This window comes from Xenopus tropicalis, chromosome 5 (assembly GCF_000004195.4).
Source record: "Xenopus tropicalis strain Nigerian chromosome 5, UCB_Xtro_10.0, whole genome shotgun sequence".
Lineage (NCBI taxonomy): Eukaryota > Metazoa > Chordata > Amphibia > Anura > Pipidae > Xenopus > Xenopus tropicalis.
Genome location: NC_030681.2, coordinates 25,937,361 through 25,962,694, shown reverse-complemented (window position 1 = coordinate 25,962,694; position 25,334 = coordinate 25,937,361). Strand labels below are relative to the sequence as shown.

The 25,334-nt window shown below is 39.1% G+C and overlaps 1 protein-coding gene across 2 annotated transcripts in view; it reads right to left on the bottom strand.

Moving 5' to 3' along the window:
* The window catches only part of plcb1 (phospholipase C beta 1), a 352,974-nt gene that overhangs the window by 151,950 nt on the left and 175,690 nt on the right, over positions 1-25,334 (bottom strand). For both annotated transcript variants that reach the window (XM_031901827.1, NM_001079464.2), the window contains exon 4: positions 4,214-4,354. In XM_031901827.1, coding sequence (XP_031757687.1) covers positions 4,214-4,354 — 141 coding nt within the window. The remainder of the gene's footprint in view (positions 1-4,213; positions 4,355-25,334) is intronic.

Here is a 25,334-nt window from a genome sequence, read left to right as displayed (position 1 = left end):
TTTACAGCCCTTACGGGGGCCCCCTCAACCCTGCTGTGCCCCCCACCCCTCTGGGCGCTCATACTCTGCAAGTTATTAAGCAGTGGACATGGGGAAATTCTATGGCCATGGAAGTGCTCTGTTCCACAGCCTTGGCCTGTCCTACTGCATCGCTCCGGCCGCACACCTTCCGTGCATCCACTGGCGGGTAATACAAAATACAGCCACTAGGTGTGACTTTAGCACTAGTAGCAGCCCGGGCTTTGTATTGGGCTCTGTGCTGAGTTGTAACAGTGCCCTGTGTAGGCTCTCTATGCACAAACTATTACTTCCAGCATGTAAATTCAGTCATCTACTTAGTTTGATTAAGCCCTTTAACTTTACTGACGGCACCTTAATGGCAGCCCGGTTAGTGTTCTGATATCTATATGGGCCCTGTGCTGGTCTCTACTCTGCCAATGGATTCTGGATCTGCTCTTGTCAGGATCAAGTGTTACTCACAGTTTCTATTCCTGGAAGAACACTGTTATTTTCTGATTCTGATATTTAGTGAGAGCTATAGAATTATTAATCTGCTGTATATTTATATCTTAAGGGAAGTATTATTCTTACACAGTTTTCCTTAGTCCTCACAGATTAGTAATATTCGGTAGTACATTCTGTCACTCACTATGGGCTGGATGATTTAATGTGAAAAACTGGTTCTGCTGGATGGATGTTATACATTTGTGAGACAGAATGCTTGTTAAAATTTACAGAATGGAGTCTGTAATAAAATACAGGTATAGGATAGACAGAATGCTTGGGACCAAGGGTATTCCGGATAAGGGGTCTTTCCGTAATTTGGACCTTCACACCATAAGTCTACCAAAAAATCAATAAAACATTAATTAAACCCAATAGGATTGTTTTGCATCCAATGAGGATTAATTATATCTTAGTTGGGATCAAGTACAGGTACTGTTTTATTATTACAGAGAAAAGGGAATAATTTAACCATTAAATAAACCCAATAGGGCTGTTCTGCCCCCAATGAGGGGTAATTATATCTTAGTTGGGATCAAGTACAACTACTGTTTTATTATTACAGAGAAAAGGGAATCATTTAACCATTAAATAAACCCAATAGGGCTGTTCTGCCCCAATAAGGGGTAATTATATCTTAGTTGGGATCAAGTACAGGTACTGTTTTATTATTACAGAGAAAAAGGAATCATTTAACCATTAAATAAACCCAATAGGGCTGTTCTGCCCCCAATCAGGGGTAATTATATCTTAGTTGGGATCTAGTACAGGAACTGTTTTATTATTACATCGAAAAAGGAAATCATTTATAAAAATTAGAATTATTTGCTTATAATGGAGTCTATGGGAGATGGCCTTTCTGTAATTCGGTACTTTCTGGATAACGGGTTTCCGGAAAAGGGATCCCATACCTGTAGTGATATGTAACTACTGAGAAAGCAGAGCCCACAGTCGTGGGGGTGCCAGGGGATATCCCCACAGACCTTCGCAGAGGGGGCCCGGAACTTCCTCCGCAGGGGGGACTGGGCCCCAAAAGTTATGTCCCTGCCAGTTACACAAACGTATCCATCTAGCAGGCTTTGGTTGGATATCCCTGTTCTACTTTTTAAATGAACCACAAGAAGATCACATGTTTGGGGGTCTCACCTGTGCATGACAGTGTGGGAGCAGCAAAACCATGAAAAGCATGTACATTTTTCCTGTTCTCCATGTGCAATAATGCTGCTCCACCTGCTTTGAAGGTGAGAGGATCATGTAATATTACTTACTGAGTGTATTACTATGAAACTTAAACTTGGCTTTATAGCCTATTGTTTTACTGTTATAAGCACAATTACAATTTGGTTTTCTGTATTTAACAGAGTAGTTACACATGTTTTCTGCTCTGTTTAACACAAAATATCTGTTCCCTTCTACCTTCCTTTGGGACACACTCCATCAGCCTGGGGGAGTAACAGCATGCATACAATCATACTTTCAAAAGCCTGCTTTTTTGTGTGTTAAGAGATGTTGTTCAATACCCTGCACAGACCCAGTTAAAACTTAATGCCACCATATTCTGTAGTGCTATACAATAGAAGGGTGTATATATCAAACATACAAATTATATACAAATAATAAGCAATACAGAGGAAAGCTACAGCTAGTGATGAGCAAATCTGTCCCATTTTGCTTCACCGAAAAATTTGTGAAACTGCTGAAATACGCAAAATGGTGAAAAATTTGTGAAACGTGGCTACCTCATGACTTTTTTGATGCCCGCGACTTTTTTGAAGCGCATGACTTTTTTTTGCAGTGACCTCAACTTTTTCCTCATTCTGCAAATTTTTGTTGCGGGAATTTTTTGCCGCAGTTTCGTGAAAAAAATTCGCCAATGCCGAAATGTGGAATTTTGCGGTAAGTCCATTCCTGCCAAAAAAAAAATTTGCTCATCCCTAGCAACAGGCTCTTTTGCTTCAAAGGCTTAGCGCAAAGACACAGAAAATGGCTGCACAATATATTCCACATTGAGCACAATACAAGAACTAGAAAGGGAAGTTTGAGAACCAACTTCATGCAGACCAGGCAAATTCTTTATTGCTCTTTGAATGCCTGAAGCAATTATTACACTAAGGCCTGTCTGAACTGAGGTTAATACAAGTGACAGGTCACTTAGGGATTGGATAAAATTGTTACTGTCGTTCTTGTCTTTTTTTTGTTCTTTCTTTCAAATGTAAGCACAACGCGCTGCTTACGCTGACTGAGAGATAACCTTACTTGAATGTACTTTGATACTGTCGTTCATTGATGGGAAAGAAACCGGCAGGATTCTTATATTGTACTTATAGTACCGGTGATTCAGGGACATTTATGAATACAATGCAGTGTTCAAATTGCAATATTCAGAGGCCAATAACCGTGTATTTTCCCATAATTCTTTATTTCCAAGATTTGTAGTTTAATAGTTGCTGCTCTCGAAGCTGAATCTGCCACAGTTGGTATTTTTAGCTGTCACTTGAGTGACAAGGGACGCAATGCTTTAAAAATCATAACTTTGCCCCAATATATATACACAGGGGCCTATTCATTAAAGCACGATGACCACGATTAGAAAAACTGTGTATTTTTTCTAAAGTTTAGAACTTTTCGTACTGTTAATGATAATATTGTTTAAAAAAAAGTATGATTTTTTTAATGATACGTTCGTTATTCCACAAAAAAGTCGTACTTTCTAAAGTACAAAACTTTCGTTATTCATTCAAGCTTCGGTATCGTGACTATCTTTTGGCCGGGTTGGAGCTGCAGAGTGCCATTGAGCCCTATGGGAGACTTTCCTTGGGCCGGGTTGGAGCTGCAGAGTGCCATTGAGCCCTATGGGAGACTTTCCTTGGGCCGGGTTGGAGCTGCAGAGTGCCATTGAGCCCTATGGGAGACTTTCCTTGGGCCGGGTTGGAGCTGCAGAGTGCCATTGAGCCCTATGGGAGACTTTCCTTGGGCCGGGTTGGAGCTGCAGAGTGCCATTGAGCCCTATGGGAGACTTTCCTTGGGCCGGGTTGGAGCTGCAGAGTGCCATTGAGCCCTATGGGAGACTTTCCTTGGGCCGGGTTGGAGCTGCAGAGTGCCATTGAGCCCTATGGGAGACTTTCCTTGGGCCGGGTTGGAGCTGCAGAGTGCCATTGAGCCCTATGGGAGACTTTCCTTGGGCCAGGTTGGAGCTGCAGAGTGCCATTGAGCCCTATGGGAGACTTTCCTTGGGCCGGGTCGGAGCTGCAGAGTGCCATTGAGCCCTATGGGAGACTTTCCTTGGGCCGGGTTGGAGCTGCAGAGTGCCATTAAGTCCTATTGGAGGCTTCCAAAATCATGCACTGAAGTTTCAAAGTCAGAAAGGTTTTTGCGCCGTTTACGATCGTTCAGGTACAAAATTTTGTAACTTTCGGAACGCAACCACAATATTTTGGTATGACCCTGACACAAATTTTCGCGCAATTTTCACACATCAGAAGTTATCGTGGTTACTACTAATTTTTCCAATCGTGCTTTTAACAATACGAAATTCGTGCTTTAATGAATGGGCCCAACAGTCTCTTTTACTTTAAAAAGTAAAGCTATTTCCTACTGTTCATTGTCTCTATCTGGCTCAAAATGTTGCAAACACTTGATTCAATGTTTTATTGGATGACCAGGAATCTAAAGGAATACCCGCCATACATAAAACAATATTTTACTGTACCTTGGCAATTTCTTCCTGAAACGCCACCAAATTCAAATATGAGATGTTAACCAAATCTGGTCCATAGACAATTGTAAACATGCGGTACTCCAGCCGGCCTCCAAAGTTCCCCACCTCTAACTGTTCACGTAGTTTCGGGTCCTAAAAGATATAAGAAAGCAATAACACTGTCATTTATAGTATGACTCAAACATTAATATATATATATATACACAGGTATGGGACCCATTATCCAGAATGCTCTGGACCTGGGGTTTTCCATAATTTGGATCTCCATAACTTAAATCTGCTAAAAATCATTTAAATATTGAAGAAACCCAATAGGCTTGTTTTGCCTCCAATAAGAATTAATTATATCTTAGTTGGGATCAAGTACAGGTACTGTTTTATTATTACAGAGAAAAGGGAATCATTTAACCATTAAATAAACCCAATAGGGCTGTTCTGCCCCCAATAAGGGGTAATTATATCTTAGTTGGGATCAAGTACAGGTACTGTTTTATTATTACAGAGAAAAGGGAATCATTTAACCATTAAATAAACCCAATAGGGCTGTTCTGCCCCCAATAAGGGGTAATTATATCTTAGTTGGGATCAATTACAGGTACTGTTTTATTATTACAGAGAAAAGGGAATCATTTAACCATTAAATAAACCCAATAGGGCTGTTCTGCCCCAATAAGGGGTAATTATATCTTAGCTGGGATCAAGTACAGGTACTGTTTTATTATTACAGAGAAAAGGGAATCATTTAACCATTAAATAAACCCAATAGGGCTGTTCTGCCCCCAATAAGGGGTAATTATATCTTAGTTGGGATCAAGTACAAGGTCCTGTTTTACAGAGAATTTTTTTTAAAATTAGATTTATTTGCTTATAATGGAGTCTATGGGAACTTTCTGGATAACAGGTTTCTGGATAAGGGATCCCATACCTGTATATGAATTCACCAACATAATACACAAAAGCCAGGAATAGCCTGTAAATTATATCCTTATAATGTACCCCCTGTTGTAAAATATAAGGATATTAGTAGTGATAAGTGATTCTGTCCCATTTCACTTTGGCGGAAAAGTCGCAAAACAGTGGAAAAATCACAAAATGCAGCTACCATGCAACTTTTTTTATGTACTCGCCATTTTTTATGTGGTTGTGCCTTTTTTTTTTTTTTTTTTGACGTGACCACAATTTTTTTGCGGCAAAATTTTGCAGTGGTTTCACAAAAGAAAAAAATTGCCAATGGTGAAATGTAGCATTTCGCAGTAAATCCATGTCTGCCAAAAAAAATTAATCATCGTTAGATATTAGAAGTCACCCCAGAGTGACTCCGCCTCCATCCTTGTGCCTTTATATGGTCATCATGGGATTCCTCAGTGACCTGTAATATCCTTATATTTTATTTTTATATGTATTGTTATATTTAACATTCACTATATAAACTGTATCTTATAAAGATTTATATAATCCAGTGTCTAGGCCCCACTAATAGTCTAAGCCAAGGATATCTGTAATTATCCAGCTGCTAAGAATTCCATCTCCCAGCATCATCCATCAGCCCCAACCATGGAAATTACTGCTGGAAAGGACTGGAGGATTAATCCTTGCATTGCCCTCTGTATCAAACTTTTTATTGCAATCTAGGTACATATATACATATATATATATACATATATTTATACAGTATATGCAGAAATACACATAATATATGGAACTCATCGCTGCATAGATCAATATTGTTATTCAGAGCTGCTGGGAAAAACACTGGAGTATTAATTCACACCGTGTTTCCAAACATGACACGAGCGAGCGTATAAATCATAACCATGAGTTGTTAATTGGTAGGTACTGAACACAAAGAGCCCGAGAGGAGAAGATTTTAAATAGTCTATAAGAAACATATTGGATTTTTTAATAGCAATTTTAACAGCAGTTTATTTTCTGGACGGCCTGGATAAGGGTATTGATTTATCCGCAGTTTGGATGATCCACTTTGAGTAGGGCTGACTTCTAACGATACCATTTGTATTAAATCATATTGAGCCCCCTCTTCACATCACATTGCTATAAAGCTTAAGGGAACATGTTATGGATATTATAAGGTATTATTAGACATATTGATGAAAAGAGAATTTCAGTTATTTTTGTATGAAAATGACATCGACTTAGCTATGCCACTGTTTATATATGAAACATATCAAATAAAGTATTAAGTTATCTAAATTGTGCATGGTTCTATTGCTGTATATATTGTATATATGTATATACCTGTATTGTATATAATATTACATTTATATGCTCCTCTCCAGTGTGACTGGTGTCTATCAGCATTGATCTAAACATACCTGATAAAATTATAGAAGCGTATGTGGACTATCCATCCTAAATAGAGGTGCCAATAAGTTACCCCTGATTAGAGACATGGATACACTAATGCTTTGCAATATGCTGACACCATGTTATTCCCCAAATATAGCATTTCTTTTTGAAACATGTGGAGAGACAAAGTCTAAACAAGAGCGTACAGACACCAGCTAAACATAAAATGTACTTGGACTGCCCAGTGTCTTCATTTTTAAAAAATATTAATTATTTGATTAAAATGGGGTCTATTGGAGATGGCATTCCTGTTATTTTGAACATTCTGGATAACAAGTTTATGGATAATGGATCCCATACCTGTATTTTCTTTTTTCTCTATAATAATAAAACAGTACCTTGTACTTGATCCCAACTATAATGCATCCTTACTGGAGGCAAAACAATCCTATTAGGTTTATTTAATGTTTAAATGATTTTTTAGTAAACTTTAAGCATAGAGATCCAAATTACAGAAAGACCACTTATCCAGAAAACGCCAAACATTATTCTAATTCACATTTTAAAATCAGATTGATCAGTTCATGAGCTGCCATGTATTTAGGCTAATAGTCATCCTGACCTAAGGAATATATACAGTGAATATAGTACCCTCCATTGTTAAGTATAAGGATATCATAAGTCACCGAGAAGTTCCATGACCATATAAAGGTCACGGAACTCTAATATCCTCAGATTTTATAACAGGGGGGCTATTATAATACACAAGTGAGTCATGTGAAAGAAATGACATCACTAAGCACAGATTATAAGGATATCATTTATAGGATATTTATGGCTTCTTGATAAAGGTCCTAATTTGGACCGAAACATTGGACACATTGATATGTGATATAAAGTTATTTAGCTGTCTTTATAGTTGAGAGTGCTGGTCCTTGCCATATATGTATTTTTTTGACCCTGCACCTTGATAGAGTGTTAGGAAATGAGTATGGGCGCATTTTCTTTGATATATATATATATGCAGTACAGCATGAGCACTGTTGATGGAATGTTCATATAGAATTGAATATTGTAAGCTTCTATAATCCAAACATTCTCATTAGGGACAAGTCAGTTTGTTCAATTTTAATTCTCTCTTTTTCAGAAAGTGTCTTAAAAAAACGTAACTACACAGTATATCAAATGTGTATGAACTTTCTAGAATACAAATACATAAGCGCCTCCGATACTTTAGCTGCCACATACTATCAAGGCTACAGGCTTACAGTTAAAAGACTGGCAGAACTATTTTTCTGAGAAATCAATATATGCCGTCTCTTAGCTTTGATAAACAAGGGAAGGGGCTCTGAGGCTCTTGGGCCAGTAATCCCTTTCCATGGAATGAAACAGACTATGCTAGCAAATCAACAGCAATAATAGTAAGATAAAAGGATTTGATACAGTTTTCAAAAATGAAAAAAGTTAAGTAGAGATTGGAGGCTTGGTTAACTCGTTTCTCGAGTTTTCTTTTCTTGAAATATTTATTTAACTATCATTAAAGGAAACAATTACTTCAATTTCCTCTTCTTCTTCCCACTTTGCTACTAAATCAGACTAACAAATTCCCAATTTATTCTTTGGTTTATTCTTGACCCATGTGTCCATTCACTAGAACACATTCTTGGCATCCTGGAACTCATATACAGTAATGCATTGACATTTTGAATGACTGATGTATTCTTTACAGCACTGTACTATGTAAGGTTGGGGTGTTTATGATGCCTTGAACTTTAGGACATAATTGTTTACTGGGTGTCAGAATATTTACCAGGGGAAGATTATGACCTGGGGGCCGGATGGTTAGGAATTCAAATATGGCTTTTCCATTATATGGAGTCTGATTGGAATATCTGACTTTTCGGACTAGCCCTCTATTAATTCCTGAGACACTTGTGCCTCCAGTGACCTCAAGTCAACAGAAAGGCCAGGCCTGGACTGGGATTCAAAATAGTCCCTGGGATTTCCATTAAACAGAGTCCCAAACAGCCCCCCACCTGCCCAATAAATAGTGACTGTCTATGGCATCTTACAGCAGCCCCTCTGGCATTTGCCAAAAAGCACGTTTGCCAGAACAAGACCTATATGTTTATATGACAAGTGTTCCCAGTTTGATCCCTATTGCTGCAGCCATGATGGTTTAGAGGGTTCTTCTTTGTCATGCCCCCTGGAAAACACCTTTTCTACAAATCACTGGTTAAAATTGCACAGAAGAAATAAAATCTTATACATTATAATCTAATATTTTTTTTTTAGAAATTTAATAAATTATTGAAATTAAATGTTTGATGGTGTATTTATTAAAATATAATACACACACTCAGATGTATATGTATATATTAACCTTAAACATTCTCATCTAGTGGCATATCTTGGTGGAAATACATATCATACATAGATACATGGAGTTAAAATAAAACATGCATCATTTGTCATATGAGCTAGAGCTTAGGCATGCAACATCATACATCACTGCATGTAGATATCTGGTGAGAGGAGGATTACGAGAAGAGTGAGATAGGAAGATGAGCATGCCGATATGATTCATATTCAAAACAGAGCATCTCATATGAAAAGTCATCCATTATTTATGATTAACATAGATTAGATGAGAACATGTGCATTACCAACATGAAAAGCTGGAGGTGAGACATCCTATAACCCTTGTATCCAACACAGAAAGCTGGAAATAAGGAATAATAAATGTTTAGTGTGACTATTTAAAGATTAGAACCCATCATCGCTCATGTATCTTGTTGGGAAAGAAAGCTAGTACTATTACTATTTTAGTAAGAAAGGTTAATAGAATCTATTATTTATTCTTGGATGCAATAAATCCAAAGTAAGAGATGTATATCCACAAAGTCAGGTGATCCCTGGCTTTTACAATAATGTAAAAGGTAATAATAAAACCACGTGCTCTCTTACTAAAAGAGATGTGAGTGTCCTGATTGCAGGGTCGGACTGGGGGGTGCAGGGCCCACCGGGGCTGCCGTCCCAGGGGCCCTGCAGGTGCCCCCGCCGGCCACGTCCCCTGCCCGCCTAGGGCCCCCACTGCACCTTCTAACCCCCCGCAGGGTCCCCCGCCTGACGTCCTCCCTTAAGCGCGGTTTGCTTACCATGTATTTTCATACACATAGGCATTGAGGTTCTTATCGGAAGAGTAAAGAAAGCCGCCATATAGGTCAGTATTGTTAAACCATTATCCATACAATAAACTTGAGTAAGAATTTATTGATCAAGTATGGACTAACTGTGATATTTGTTAACACAGTCAGCCACAGGAGCGCCAGCAAGGGTCGGGTCTGGGCCACCGGGCCCAGTGTCCCAGAGGTCCAGTCCGATTCTGCCCGACTGTCTCTTTTAGGTACAACTAAGTAGAGGTAAATACATTGTAATACACTATATTTTATTCATTTTATAATAATGTGCCAATTCACTTTGCACCCTTCTGCAGAGATTTAGACAACATAGATACTGTGAAATTATACAAATTTGACTGTGCTTCCCTGTTCTGGGGATTTGAAAATATATAAATATACGAAAAAAAAACCACATAGGGGTGGATTATTAAAGATATGCTCAGCTAGCTTTTGTGCGAAGAGCAAATATGATGATTTGATGTTTTTTTTCCCACAGTTCAATCACTTTTTTTTTATTTGGATTTTTTTTTGGATTTTTAAAGCTAACATTCATATTTTTTATAAATATTGTGTTATTCAAAGTATGAAAAACATACAAATATAAATGTTGATAAATAGGCCCCTACCTGTGTTTTTGCTCAGTTTATCCCCTAAGGAAAAACACAGGGGTATATATCATACTGTGTAAAATGATTGGTCGGTAGCAGGTGTTAGTATCCACATCTGCTGCGTCCATGTTGTACTAATGAATTAATACCTGAAGCCCATACTATAATGGTGTCAGGGAACAAAAGCTTCTGTGCCTTTTTCTATCTATTCAAATTACATAGCAGTTGGGCTGAATTTCTGAACCACTGGACCAAATAGATTTTAATCAAGCAGACCTTATAAGTCACACAGTGAACTATACTAGTAATACAAATGCTATACTATACTATACTTTCCATTAAAGTGGTTGGCAGTTAGAGTTCCACTCATTGCTTCTCTAATCTGGACTGTGTGAGCCATCACTGGAGAGTTTCCAAGAATGTTCACTTCGAACCAAGATAACTATATTACATTTTAATGAAATATATTCTCCTAGAGAGGGGTTTTAAACAAATAATACTAATGGAAATCCCTACACTGCAAGGCAGTCTCTTAAGGTAAATGTCCAATATGCTAGGATAACTCACCCACTATGAAGCGGTACTTACAGTATGTGACCATCAGGTTCTATATTTGCTTGGGAAATAATACCATTGGGGGTATTTTTGTTTGCTCAGTGTAGTAACTAGAAGATACAGGGCCCAGAGAAATCTTTATAGGGCTCCCAAAAAGGAAGATATTTGGCAAATATATATTGAAGCTGCATATATCTGGGCACCCCTGCGGCATCTGTTTCCTATATTGTTACACCCCAATAGATGCTCATATACATTATAATAACAAATAAACCTAGGGGCATAATCTGCACAAATACTAGCTATAAGCTGGGCAGATCCAAAAGGGCCTCATAACTTATCAATCATGTTTTCCCTTCTGATATAAGGACTTACCAGCAGCAATATCTTTTATTGCCTATGAAGTAACGCCGAAAACCACAGCTTATCAAATAAAGCTCTTTCCTGATTTCCTTTCTGTCATTTCGGCGCAAAGTATCCTACTACAAATTACTGGAAAAAATTGCCATTCTTGTAAATGTCCTAGGAGTTTCCATGAAACTTGATTCGCTTTGAACAATTCCAGCAAATCTATTTGCATTCTGCAACTTCCAAAAAACCCAACCTTTGTTTTCACACGGCTAACGCTAACATATACTGAGAATTCTTTTATGCCAATAAAGCCACAGCGTTAAACTTAAAGTCCCTAGGCTGCTCTCACAACATGGAGACGACAGCCAGAGACATATGGTTTGTCTAACAGTAGCAGCGTTTTTTAAACAGGTAATTCCTCTGAGAGCTTTGGGCTAAGAAAAGCCACCTTGTATTAAAGTTTCATCTTTTTCTGCTTTTGTCTTTACAACATATTTTGTGCATTTATTTTATGTATGTTTATTACATATGTGTACTTGATGACAGTGGTGGACGTATATAGAATAGGACCCCTCTGCTGGATTAATTTTTGGGGACCATTACTTAAAACCATAAAAAAAAATGTAACATTGCTCTTCTGACCACTTTTGAAATTTAGATTTTTTTTTTCTTGTTTTTAAGATATTAGCAGTTTGTACACAAGTAGTATAGTGAAACTGGACATAGTCAGTAGAAAATTAAATTAGTGAGAAGGGAAAAGTCTTGTGATGTTGTTCTGCTCAGAAAACGAAGTTAGCAAGCAAGGAAGAGTCATACGATGTTCCTCTGGTCAGTTCTAAGAGTTACATCCTTTTCTCACTAACTTAATTTTCTACCAACTTTTTCCAGTGGGCCAAAATGAACAGTAGAAAAACTTCTAACTAGGCAAAAAATAATGTAAATTGGAGTGAATAGGCTTTTTAACTCTTTTACTGCCAAGCACGTATGGCATACGTGCTGGCAGTAAAAGGGCTTAAACGCCAACGACGTGTCTCATACGTCGTTGGCGTTTAAGCGCTGCCCTCTGCAGCGGCGGCATGTGCCGCCGCTGCAGAGGGCTTCTAACAATGACAGCCCCCCTGGGCAATGTGCCAGGGGGGCTGTCATCAGGGTCCTGCGAGCCGATCGCTCGCAGGACCCTCCAGGAAGCAGCAGACGCGATCGCATCGCATCTGCTGCTTCCTGCTTCCTCCCTCTCCCCCAGCGCCGGCCCAACTGAGCCAGGAGCGATCGGGTCTTCAGGAACAGGTAAGGAGTTTTTTTTTTATTGCTTTTACACACTTTTACACACTTATACACACATTTACATACATTTATACACACTTACATACATTTACACACACTTACAGCACACATTTTTGCATTTTTTTTTTTTTTCATTTTTCACACTTTTATACACTTATTTACACTCATATACACACTTACACACTATCACACAACTTTTACACATGTACACACATGTATACACAAACACTTTGGTTTTTTTTTGTTTTGCTTTTTTTTTTTTTTTTTTTTTCATTTTACCACTTTGTTTTTATTTTCTTTTACCTAAAAACTGTTTATTTTGACAGCGTAACTATTGGATCAGATATTCTGGCCACTAATTACACTGTCATGTGACTTATTTTGTTGTTTCACTGATTTGCACAATTTTTGTGGTTTTATCACATTTTATCCCTATATAAGTATTCCTGATCTGTTTTTAGCGTAGCTTTGCCAGGTGTAACTTTGGTGTACAAAAATAACTTCACCTATTTTGAATTCATCAGAATGTGTACTTTCCAAAAATATATGGTTTTCTGGGGGTCACTGTATAGTTAGGGGAAGTTTTGGCACATAATACACTGACAGGGGGCTCTGTGTGCAAAAGCTGAGCTGGCAGGCGAGAAATCCTTATGCGCTATTTTCATTTAGGGTTCAGTACATACCGCAGACTTTGGTATATCTATGCATATTGGGCATCAAACTGTTCAGTAGACCTCTGGTGTTCCTATTTGGGGTGACTTGCCTTTGTACGCAAGAAATTGTGTGAGATAAATGCGACAAATTGCAACATTTTTAGGCGATTTTCTGAAATGTCATAAAAACCAATAACTTTAGGAAAGCTCTGCAGATTGGTACTTTGGTGTAGAAAGGACTCTTTACCCTTGTTGGATTTGTCAGAATGTGTACTTTCCAAAAATATATGGTTTTGTGGGGGATCTGTATAGTTAGGGGAAGTTTTGGCACATAATACACTGACAGGGGGCTCTGTGTGCAAAAGCTGAGCTGGCAGGCGAGAAATCCTTATGCGCTATTTTCATTTAGGGTTCAGTACATACCGCAGACTTTGGTATATCTATGCATATTGGGCATCAAACTGTTCAGTAGGCCTCTGGTGTTCCTATTTGGGGTGACTTGCCTTTGTACGCAAGAAATTGTGTGAGATAAATGCGACAAATTGCAACATTTTTAGGCGATTTTCTGAAATGTCATAAAAACCAATAACTTTAGGAAAGCTCTGCAGATTGGTACTTTGGTGTAGAAAGGACTCTTTACCCTTGTTGGATTTGTCAGAATGTGTACTTTCCAAAAATATATGGTTTTGTGGGGGTCACTGTATGGTTAGGGGAAGTTTTGGCACATAATACACTGACAGGGGGCTCTGTGTGCAAAAGCTGAGCTGGCAGGCGAGAAATCCTTATGCGCTATTTTCATTTTGGGTTCAGTACATACCGCAGACTTTGGTATATCTATGCATATTGGGCATCAAACTGTTCAGTAGGCCTCTGGTGTTCCTTTTTGGGGTGATTTGTCTTTATCTGATCTTTATCAAGAAATTGTGAGAGATAAATGCGGCAAATTGCAACATTTTTATGCGATTTTCGAAATGTCATATAAATCTGCAAACTTAGGAAAGCTTTACAGCTTGGTACTTTGTAGCAATAAGAAATATTTACCCATTATAGATTCGGGGGGATGTGTATTTTCCAAAAATATATGGCTTTCTGGGGTGAATGTACTTTTTTTTGTAGCATTATCCCACATAAAGGATGTAAATGTGTTGATTTTGCAGGAGCTGAAATGATAGATCATATGGGGGTATGTTCCCATTGGGGCCCCTACATGCCACATACTTAGGTAAACCTATACATATTGGGCATCAAACTGTTCAGTGGACCCCTGGCGTTCAAATTCAGGGTGTTTTATCTTGGTACCTAATGCTATGTGGGAGATAAGATGCTTCAAAATGGAAGCTTTGAGGGGATTTTTGGAAATGTCATCAAAATTGCTAACTTTAGAAAAGCTGTGCGGCTTGGTACTTTGGAGTAGAAAGACATGGGTACCCATTTTAGATTCGGGGGAATGTGTACTTTCCAAAAATATATGACTTTCTGGGGTGAGCATACTTTTTACTAGCTTTATCCCACATATAATGATGTAAATGTGTTGATTTTGCAGAAGCTGAAATAACAGAAATGACAGTATATATGGGGGTATGTTCACATACGGGCCCCTACATGCCACATACTTGGGTAAACCTATACATATTGGGCATCAAACTGTTCAGTGGACCCCTGGTGTTCAAATTCAGGGTGTTTTATCTTGGTACCTAATGCTATGTGGGAGATAAGATGCTTCAAAATGGAAGCTTTGAGGGGATTTTTGGAAATGTCATCAAAATTGCTAACTTTAGAAAAGCTGTGCGGCTTGGTACTTTGGAGTAGAAAGACATGGGTACCCATTTTAGATTCGGGGGAATGTGTACTTTCCAAAAATATATGACTTTCTGGGGTGAGCGTACTTTTTTGTAGCTTTATCCCACATATAATAATGTAAATGTGTTGATTTTGCAGGAGCTGAAATGACAGAAATGACAGTTCATATGGGGGTATGTTCACATTGGGGCCCCTACATGCCACATACTTAGGTAAACCTATACATATTGGGCATCAAACTGTTCAGTGGACCCGTGGCGTTCAAATTCAGGGTGTTTTATCTTGGTACCTAATGCTATGTGGGAGATAAGATGCTTCAAAATGGAAGCTTTGAGGGGATTTTTGGAAATGTCATCAAAATTGCTAACTTTAGAAAAGCTGTGCGGCTTGGTACTTTGGAGTAGAAAGACATGGGTACCCATTTTAGATTCGGGGGAATGTGTACTTTCCAAAAATATATGACTTTCTGGGGTACGCGTACTTTTTACTAGCTTCATCCCACATATAATGATGTAAATGTGTTGATTTTGCAGAAGCTGAAATGACAGAAATGACAGTTCATATGGGGTATGTTCACATTGGGGCCCCTACATGCCACATACTTAGGTAAACCTATACATATTGGGCATCAAACTGTTCAGTGGACCCCTGGCGTTCAAATTCAGGGTGTTTTATCTTGGTACCTAATGCTATGTGGGAGATAAGATGCTTCAAAGTGGAAGCTTTGAGGGGATTTTTGGAAATGTCATCAAAATTGCTAACTTTAGAAAAGCTGTGCGGCTTGGTACTTTGGAGTAGAAAGACATGGGTACCCATTTTAGATTCGGGGGAATGTGTACTTTCCAAAAATATATGACTTTCTGGGGTGAGCATACTTTTTACTAGCTTTATCCCACATATAATGATGTAAATGTGTTGATTTTGCAGAAGCTGAAATGACAGAAATGACAGTTCATATGGGGTATGTTCACATTCGGGCCCCTACATGCCACATACTTAGGTAAACCTATACATATTGGGCATCAAACTGTTCAGTGGACCCAAGGCATTCATATTTAGGGTGTTTTATTTGGTTACTTTATGACCTGTAGGAGATAAGATACTATAGACTAGAAGCTTTGAAGCGATTTTTAAAAAAAATCACAAATTTTGATAAAAACCAATAACTTTAGGAAAGCATTGCGACTTGATAGTTTGGAGTAGACAGACAGTTGTGCCTATTCTGTATTCCCCAGAATCTGTTCTTTCCAAAAATGTACAATTTTCTGGGATAAACCTTCTGTTAGTGGAATTTTGGCCTTGAAATCCAAAGTATGCAGTTTTTTTGGAGCAGTGCTTTGGGAATTTGGTAGTGTACTGCTGGGAGTTTTTGACCTATACAAGTGAGAAATCTCCATAAAACTATATATATTTGGTATTGGCACGTTCAGGAGACATGGGACTTTCCAAATCAGTTGTATATTCATGCATAAAATAATTTTTGTTTCTAGTATGTGTGATTATATTATGGAAAATTTGATTTTTTTTGCATTTTTAGACATTTAGAAGCCTATATCTTGTTACAGAATTGGAATTACACAAAAATTCTACCATATTTTGAAAGCTTAGGTTGTTCTGAAAAAAACGATATATTGTTTTCCTTGGTAAACTAAAAGTCCCCCCGAGGAAAGGCCCCTAAAGTGAAACAGTGCAAAATGTTCAAAAACTGTCTGGCAATACAAGTTCCGCTTTGACCAAAATGGCTGGCAGTAAAAGGGTTAAAATGTTTTTCTCTCTCACTAAATGCATTGGAATCAGTTGGCTTTTTTCCCATCATCTCTATTAAATGCCACACAAAAACGACATGAAGTAAAGCAGAAAAAAATGTAAAAACCAGCTTCGGCTGAACAGACCTCAACATTGGATGTTTGCTGTCTCGCTGCCTGCCCTTGACCTACAGCTGTCATCTGGCTACAAAATCTCTGACTGCTTCTCAGGGAGGGCTCTGTTTACATGGTAGGGAACTTTGCCGATTTTGAAGTCATTCAGGATTGGGTTTTAAAGTGAGTGTGCTGTAAATCAATTTGTTGGCTCCAGTGTATCTTACAGAATGTAACTCCTATTTGACCGTGACTGAACAACCACAGTAGGTTAGTATTGGGCTAACTACAGGCAGGACCTGAATATTTCCTTTTTAGCACTCTAGTATTTCGTATGTAACCGAGGCACATTCAGAACAGGACAGTCTCAGTACTGAGAATAGGGTATTTACATCACGTTGGACCAGTTGGCTTATATCCATGGGATGATTGGCAGCATTTGGCCTGAGGGGCATCAAGAAACAAGTACATGTGTCTTTTTCGAGTATGCAGTATAATATTAGCTGAAATTAAGTGTGCAATACAGACTCATTTAGCATCACCCTCAACCTTCTCTGTGCCATGAACGCTTTTACTGAAGCTGATAATTTGTTTCACTAATCATTAGTTTTACTTCTCTTACTCATACAGGGACTTGGCAGGACCAGAAAGTGGTTCATTTCATTTAAAGCGGTTCATTTTCGTGTTTAGTTTAAGAAACAACAAAAACCGTATGTATTTGTTAATTAAATGAACAGGCAACAGGTATTTTTAGCACAAGCCCTATTTATTAAGCTCATGTTGAAGAGAAGGTATACCACCAATCTAAAGATCTGCTCGTTTGGTGACCTGGAAACACTGGGTGTAATTAAATGACCCATGTCAGCCAATTAAACCAGGTGGCCAGTAAATGTTATGGACTAGGAGACCTGCTGGAAACCTTGAGATTTTAATTAGCCCTATAGATGGGTGGGAAAGTTGTTTGCTGCTGGATTTAGTGAGCGTCAGTTGACCTTGTGGGTCTGAGCCGAAAGGAAGATATTGATCTTGGTTTGGGTGACATTCCTGTTATAATAGAAAATGCTTGAGATGCAACTGTCTTGGCAAGAGAATGTGTTATGTGAAGAGGAGAAAAAACCCCAATCACTGAAAGCAGTTACCTTAAGAATTTCATAGCTGATTTCTCTTTCCTTTAAAGGAGAATGGAACTAAAGAGTTAAGGAGTTCATTTCTAAATCAGTTCTGAGCTTTCTCAGGCTAGCGCTCACATACCAGCCAGAACGGACTGTGTTCAAATGCTTTGAACCGCAATCTTTAAAGAGACTAACAATTCATTCACACTAGTTTTTTTTTTTTTTTTTTTTTAAAGATCTTTGGAATTGATTGACAAATACAGAAAGAGAAGAAAAATGTGTGTTTAATGAGGATAGAAACCTTGGCATTTTGTCAGTTTCTACTGGTTCTGTGAGGGCCAACACCTAGAACAGCCAGGGAGATCAAAGATGTTCTGAAGGCAGAAAGGAAGAGTTCAGGAGTTGAAAAGTGTTTTAGATTCAACAGGGTCTCTATGTGATTTCACAAAGGAATCACAGATATATTAATTATAGGAATTGTTTTATATTTCCTGAAACAGATAATAAATTATGAGGGCAGTCTCCAAAGATTGCATGAGCAACATGTTATAATGACACCTATAGGCTTTGTACCATTTATTATATATGTGTTCTCTGTGAATTGTTTCATTTTGTGTAAAAGTTTTCAAAACTGCAAATTTTCGAAGAAATGCATTGAAGTCACTGGGAAGGCAAAATAACTGTGGATAAGGCATTTTTGGTTCTGCAATGGCATGTACATTGCCCTATATTGTTAGAGAAGCTCCTTCCACCGTGATACAACTGTTCTTCATTGAAGAAAAGGCTCCATGTTGCTAATGTATGTTGCTAATTTCTTTCAGAAAAATCCTTAGATAGACCTATTAACCTCAGATCACTTTTCTCTGCTCTCTAACTTTATTTTCTAAGCAGAAACAGCACAAGATCTTCCCTTTCACGGACAATGTCCAACCAATCAAAGCCATGACCAGCAGATGCATAGGGACAAGAAAACACCTGAGACAAATTGCCCATTCACTGTAATGCAGTAGGCATAAAAAAACACCCACTGATTCCACTGCATTTTGCATGAGAAAAAAAGCCCATTGACTCCAATGTATTTGGCACAAGAAAAAACCTGAGAAAAAACGCCCATTGACTCCAATGCATTTGGCACAAGAAAAAACCTGAGACAAAGCGCCCATTGACTCCAATGCATTCGGTGCAGGAAAAAAATGTGTTTGCGAATTTTTCGGCAAAGAGAAATGGGGCGGTTTTGCTCATCACTAGTGGTTTATTTCAAATGTAACGGGTCATCCTTTTAAATAAATATGTGGGTATGAAAGGAAGAGGTATTGGTATAACCCAAAAATTGTCATGAGCATAACTGGAATATTGGTCATTTATAAAAATGTATAAGGCGAATGAGAAAGAAGGTGAAGCTAAATGTAATAATGTATTATTAGATAAAAATCAAGCAAGGATAAGTTACCCTTAGGGGCTGATTCATGAAAGTACGAGTTTGAATCCCGAAATGGGTAAAATTCGGATTAGATTCGATAATTTTGTATCTAATTCGTATTTTAAAAAACACAAATTTTTTGTATTTCGGACCTGTCGTACTTTAATAAATGCGCCCCTTAGTAATAACAAGTGGAACTTTGCAGAAATAAAGTAGTAGATAATAGAGATATTCGATGGCACAGTGATACAACACAAACACTCCCACACCAACACTTTCCGGGCTGGATTATATTTTAGGAAATTTGTTCTATCCTGTAGCCAGGGTATAAATAGATATAGCCAAGATATGATCTGATCACAGTCCATAGATAAGGTGCAGTTAACACATATGGAATAAAGTATATTGCAAATGGCAAAACAGAGAAGCTGTCAACCGTTTAAATGTTCCCTTAAGCCTCACAACTACTTTTATCTCTTCTCCTTTGATTTATCTACATATGTAAATGGTATTTTGAATAAAACATCTAAGCGCTTTGCTATTCATAAAATTTGCTTTCATGTGCTGTGGCCTCATTCTACCATTTAAGGATCTTTAGAAATAGTCCCATAAATGCTACGATAAAGAGTCAGGCAAAGGCCAACTCACAGATTGATCCATCAATGTTGTTACCGGTATTTTGAAAACACATACGGTCACGTTTATGAGAAGTAGGCAGAGCTGTCAACAACGCCCCCCTATATTTTCGGGAGTTACCAATTTTGGCGCCTTTCCCCAGTCTCCCGCCAGCCCATAGCATTCTTACTATTTTTTATGATTTTTTAAGAAGTTCTGCGCAAATTCTGGGTACGAGTGTGCAGTGATGTCATCGTAAGCAATTGTGCATGCGTGGGTAGCAACTTTTCAGCTGCATTTGCATGATGTCACTTCTGGGGAAGCGAGCTCGTGTATGACATCAGTTACGTCAAAAATCTGCTAAATTAATTTGGGTCTAACATTTTTATTTCTCCTATAATGGAAACATAAGGGGTCACTTATGCCCACAAATAAGCACAGTCAGGGTCGGACTAGGCCGTCAGGACACCAGGAAAAATCCCGGTGGGCCTCGGCGGCCAGACCCGACCCTTGTGGCAGTCCTTCTGCCCGACCGTTCCTCCCCTGAAGCGTTTAAACTTACGGGCGCTCAGTGGAGGATGTTGGGAGGGGTGACAGGGTGAATTACACAGGGACGGAAAACACTATCTGCACCCGGTGTTCTGCAGCTCTCCCCCCACAATGACGCTGGCTTAGTGCAGGCTGTGGCACAGATACACCTGGGCTTGAACCCTTTTCCAAAAACTAACAACTATCCTTCCTGTGGGCTAAGAAAAGTATGGCAATTGGTTGGGTGGCGAGCGGGAGCAAGAAGGTTTTGCAGGTATCTGACCAGCATTTGTTCTAGAGATAGGATTGTTCAGGGTCGGACTGGACTGGGATGTACAATGTACAATTGTGCTTTGAAGTGAATCTCAGTTTCACTCAAACTCATCGGCCTTGGGATTTTGTCACTACAGGTTTGTCATGTCAAAATATCATCTAAGTCTTTAAATGTAAGTGCACTGTGGCAATTAAGACAGGCTACTGTGGCAACCCTGCTGCCTTAGGATGTGGCGGCAGCTAACGGGTTCTGAGAGAGACCACATTCCCACACCCTGGCTCTATGGAAAGCTGGTGCCCGGTGATGAGGGATTAGCACCCTCCCACCCAATAATACTAGGAAATTCACCGGCACACATGGTACAAGTACAAGCAGGGCAACCCTTGCAATTTTTTTTGCAGATATGCAAAGTTTCAGGGTAAACCCCTTTGTCAAAGTGTTCAAGGAGGAGAAAGAATAACATGCTGCAGACAGTTATAGTATGGCTACTGATTCCTGCCAGGCAGCATTTTATGAAGTCATTTTTTTTTTATTTTCCTGAAACAAATACTCTTTTATGAAACAGTAAGATGAAATTTAAATTATTCTTTCAATTCCCAGCAATTTGCATGTCTTGTGTAACTCTCGAATAGATGAATGGCTACCTGAGAAAGAAGCACATCAGGGAAATGCATGCTTTGGAGATGATTAGAGGGATTCAGCATCTATTCCTGCAGTAGGAGATTCATCAGGGCCATTGAGAAATACAAACAAGAAGCACATAGATCACGTTGGGGTAGAAAATCCATTTCCATAATACTGTTTGCTAGTTAAAGCACACATTATGCCTATTCTGTAAAATCACCTGCTATTTGTATGGGACTGTCTTTGCTACCTTGATATTAGGTCTAAATAAAGGTTTCTGCAATGGTTAATTAATAAATTTGCGCTGTCAAAAGGAGGGTTGACCTGAGCACAGTGCATCTATAGCATCAATAAGTTCCACACTAAAATGGGGACTTTACTGAATGTTCTCAATACCAGGGTCTATACAGCTACTTGTACCAAACCAAGCCAAGATAATTAAGTGTAACACTTATACATTAACTAAACTAATAAGCGTTAATGTTGTAATCATAATACTAGTGCATAATAAAGATAAGTTAAGTATCTAGGGGTCAAATTATACCTACCCAAACTTTAAGAAGACCCAGGTGTATAAACGCCAGGTCAGTCGCTCATATCACAGCCACCAGCAAATAGTCAAGACTCGTATTCATAAAGAACTCACCACCTTCGATTAATGGTCTGGGTGCTAGAAGCCCCGAACCCATAGTCTGAAGGACTAATCATTCATCTGCAAAAAGGCAGCTTCACTCACTCACCAGAATGCCATCAAATGTCCTTTAAAATTCGACTTTATCCATCCATTTAAAATCAATACGCTTGACGCGTTTCGTGCTCATGTGCACTTAATCATAGGCATAGACAGAGAGGAAGTGCATTGCTTAAATTTTTTTTATTTTATTTTAAGATGTCGCTAATTGCATTGCTGTGTGAGCCATCCACTTCCTCTCTGTCTATGCCTATGATTAAGTGTACATGAGCATGAAACGCGTCAGGCTTATTGGTTTTAAATGGATGAATAAAGTCAAGTTTTAAAGGAGATTTGAAGGCGTTCCAGTGTGTGATTAAAGCCGCCTTTTTTGCAGATTAATCTGCTAAACAGCTTCTTACCCCTGATCAAGTGGGAGATGTTGCGTTAGATATAGTTTTCACACTATGAATTAACCCGTCATGTTTATATATTTACACACACAATTATCTGTCAATAATACAAGGAAATTCAGCAGCACACATGGCAAGTACAAACAGGGCAAGCCCTTACAATTTTATTTGTGGATGTGCAACGTTTCAGGGTAAACCCCTTTGTCTTTATCAAGTGCTCACTCCGCTTGTACTTGCCACGCGTGCCCAGGGCTGCACAGCAATACAAAAAGGTTAAACCTGATGTGGCAGTGGTCTGACTTCTCTTGCTGACCTTCACAAGTGATTTACCAGCAGAGCAGAAGGCATATTTACTTGGTGGAGAGTCTGTTTCTTAGAACTGAGAAATCAATATTCTTCTCAATGTGTGACCTACAAATTCATCTCAACCAGAGATATAGTATTGAAGCATATCATTTTGCTATTAACTCATTGGCCTGGTTTAAGTCTCATAATATGTTCAATAAAGGGTCTAGTGAGACTGTTTAAGGCCTCACACACTACAGATTACTACCAGGTGATGCACTGATCTGACCATTCACCTTATGGATTGAGTGAGGACCACCATCAATAAGAGAAATGCTCCTCAGTAAGTCAGTAGAAGACATCAGCAAACATGGAGAAAGACTGAGATCTGCTGGCCTGTCATTCTGACAGCAAGGCGTGGCACCAATCAGTGTGTAGTGGTTTCAATGCTGCCAGAACTGAAAATGGATCCATTATATTTCACAAATATACATATTTCCTTGCTCTGGTTCTCAGCTGGCTTAACTCAATTCAGGTGAAATGGTAGTACTTTCATCTTAAAGTTCAGGACCCAGTAGCTTGAAGGAGAATGAAACCTGGGTCCCTTTCAGAAACATAACACTGGGGACCCCCTAAACTGCCTCATTTGCTGTTAGTGTTTCTAACAGAGTAGCACAGCATGACGGGTAGGTGCCATCTTGGGCCATTATAGGTCCTCCTATCCGAATTCTCCTGACAAAAGAACGTGCAACACAAACTGATTTGGACATTGCTCAGTGTCAGTTATCGCAGGGAAGAGAACTAAAGTTGGTGCCCGCCAACTCTTTCAGAATCAGCTACAACAAAAGGGAAATGTAGGGGGTTCTCAGTAGTGACACTGAGGGAGAAGGCGGCCAAGCTATTTGGAAGGGTTTAGATCTCCTTTAAAAACAGGTAAGAGAATTCTCCCATGCCAACTGCCTGTGTTGGTAAATCTGTATATACAAAGCCTGTATTGCTGAATCCCTCTGTTCAAAAATCCCCCACAATACTAATCTGCTTTAAAATGAAAAATAAAAAATTCCCATGTCCACGAATAAAATAAACTTAAAGCATTCACTGAAGAGATTTACATGTTTTCCTTCAATATCTGCAGATGTAAAAACCAAGGGGCTTCCTGGCCAGCCAGCTGCTTAGTAACCATAAAAACAATATTAATCACTGTGGAACAATCGCTGCACATAAAGCGCACACACGTTAAGGCTTGATTAAATATTGTACTACATGTAAGCAGCTTGTCATTGGGAATCACAGATGTGGGCACAATGCAGGGAAAAGAAAAGGAGCAGAGAGAGTAGAAAGGGATGGGTGTTGGGAAAGAGGTTACGGGATTTGGGCCAACGAACTATGAATGAGCCCACAAAAATTATACAGTATGTACATTATTTATATAACGCTACTTACATATGTAATGCTGTACAATGAAACAACGCATTGCTAAAACTGACAAGGATCAAAACTAGAACAGAACATGAGGAAATATATTTATACTTTTGTAAATTTTAAGAATAAGTCACCAAAGAGTTCCATGACCATATAAAGGCACAAAGTGAAGGTCAAGTTGACTTAATATCCTTATATTTTGCAATGGGGGGAGGGGTCCATTATTTATTATAATAAGTAAAAGTTTCAATAAACATGTGAAAAAATGTGACAGACATGACATCACTAAGCACTGATGACATCAAGCACGGTTCATAAGGATATCATTTACAGGATATTCATGACTCGTGTATAATAAACTAAATATACTACATTTGCCCATACATTTAAAAAGGACTGGTACTAGGCTGAAGAAGCACATGCCTAGGGCACAATGACGGGAGGCACTAGTCACCTCTTCTGTTTGCCCGCCCCTAGTCCAGGCCCTGGTCTCCCCACCTCCAGCTCATTACTAACCTCCATCCTCCACCCCGTGGTGTCCCAGTGTGAGCACGCAGGCAGAGTTGCCATGGCTACAAAGGTTGCCTAGGGCACCTGGCCAACTTGGCCTGGCCTGGCACTGAATGCATCAATAAAACCACATGTTGTACCTGGATGAACAACACAAAGGAGGCCATACCATCTATGACCCTTGGTACTGTATTAATTTTGACCCGGAGGCCAATATATCAGATATTATACAGGATTAGCCCATGTATGGCCACCTTATGTTGTGAGAGATACATGATTAAAGTAGTCCCTGTATAAAAGACCTTACAATCAACTTTATAGGTAGGGTTGGACTGGGCCATCGGTGCCCCAGGAAAGAACCCAGTGGGCCCCGCCAGCCCAGACCTGATCCCCCCTGGTGCTCCCCGGCCACTTATCTCCTTTCCTAATATGCGCGATGGTAACTGTATTGTACACATGCTCAGGGGAGCGGGGGGGGTCCCCTGATGGTTGTGGGCGCCCCTGGAATGGAAGCGCCGGTCGGCCCTTCACCTGTTTATAGTTAATACACAGAAGAAATTCCTTAACAAGCAGATGTGATATACCAATGGAACTGTGGGGTCTGGGTGCCCAAGTCCCAAAGCATCAGATAAACAGTTGC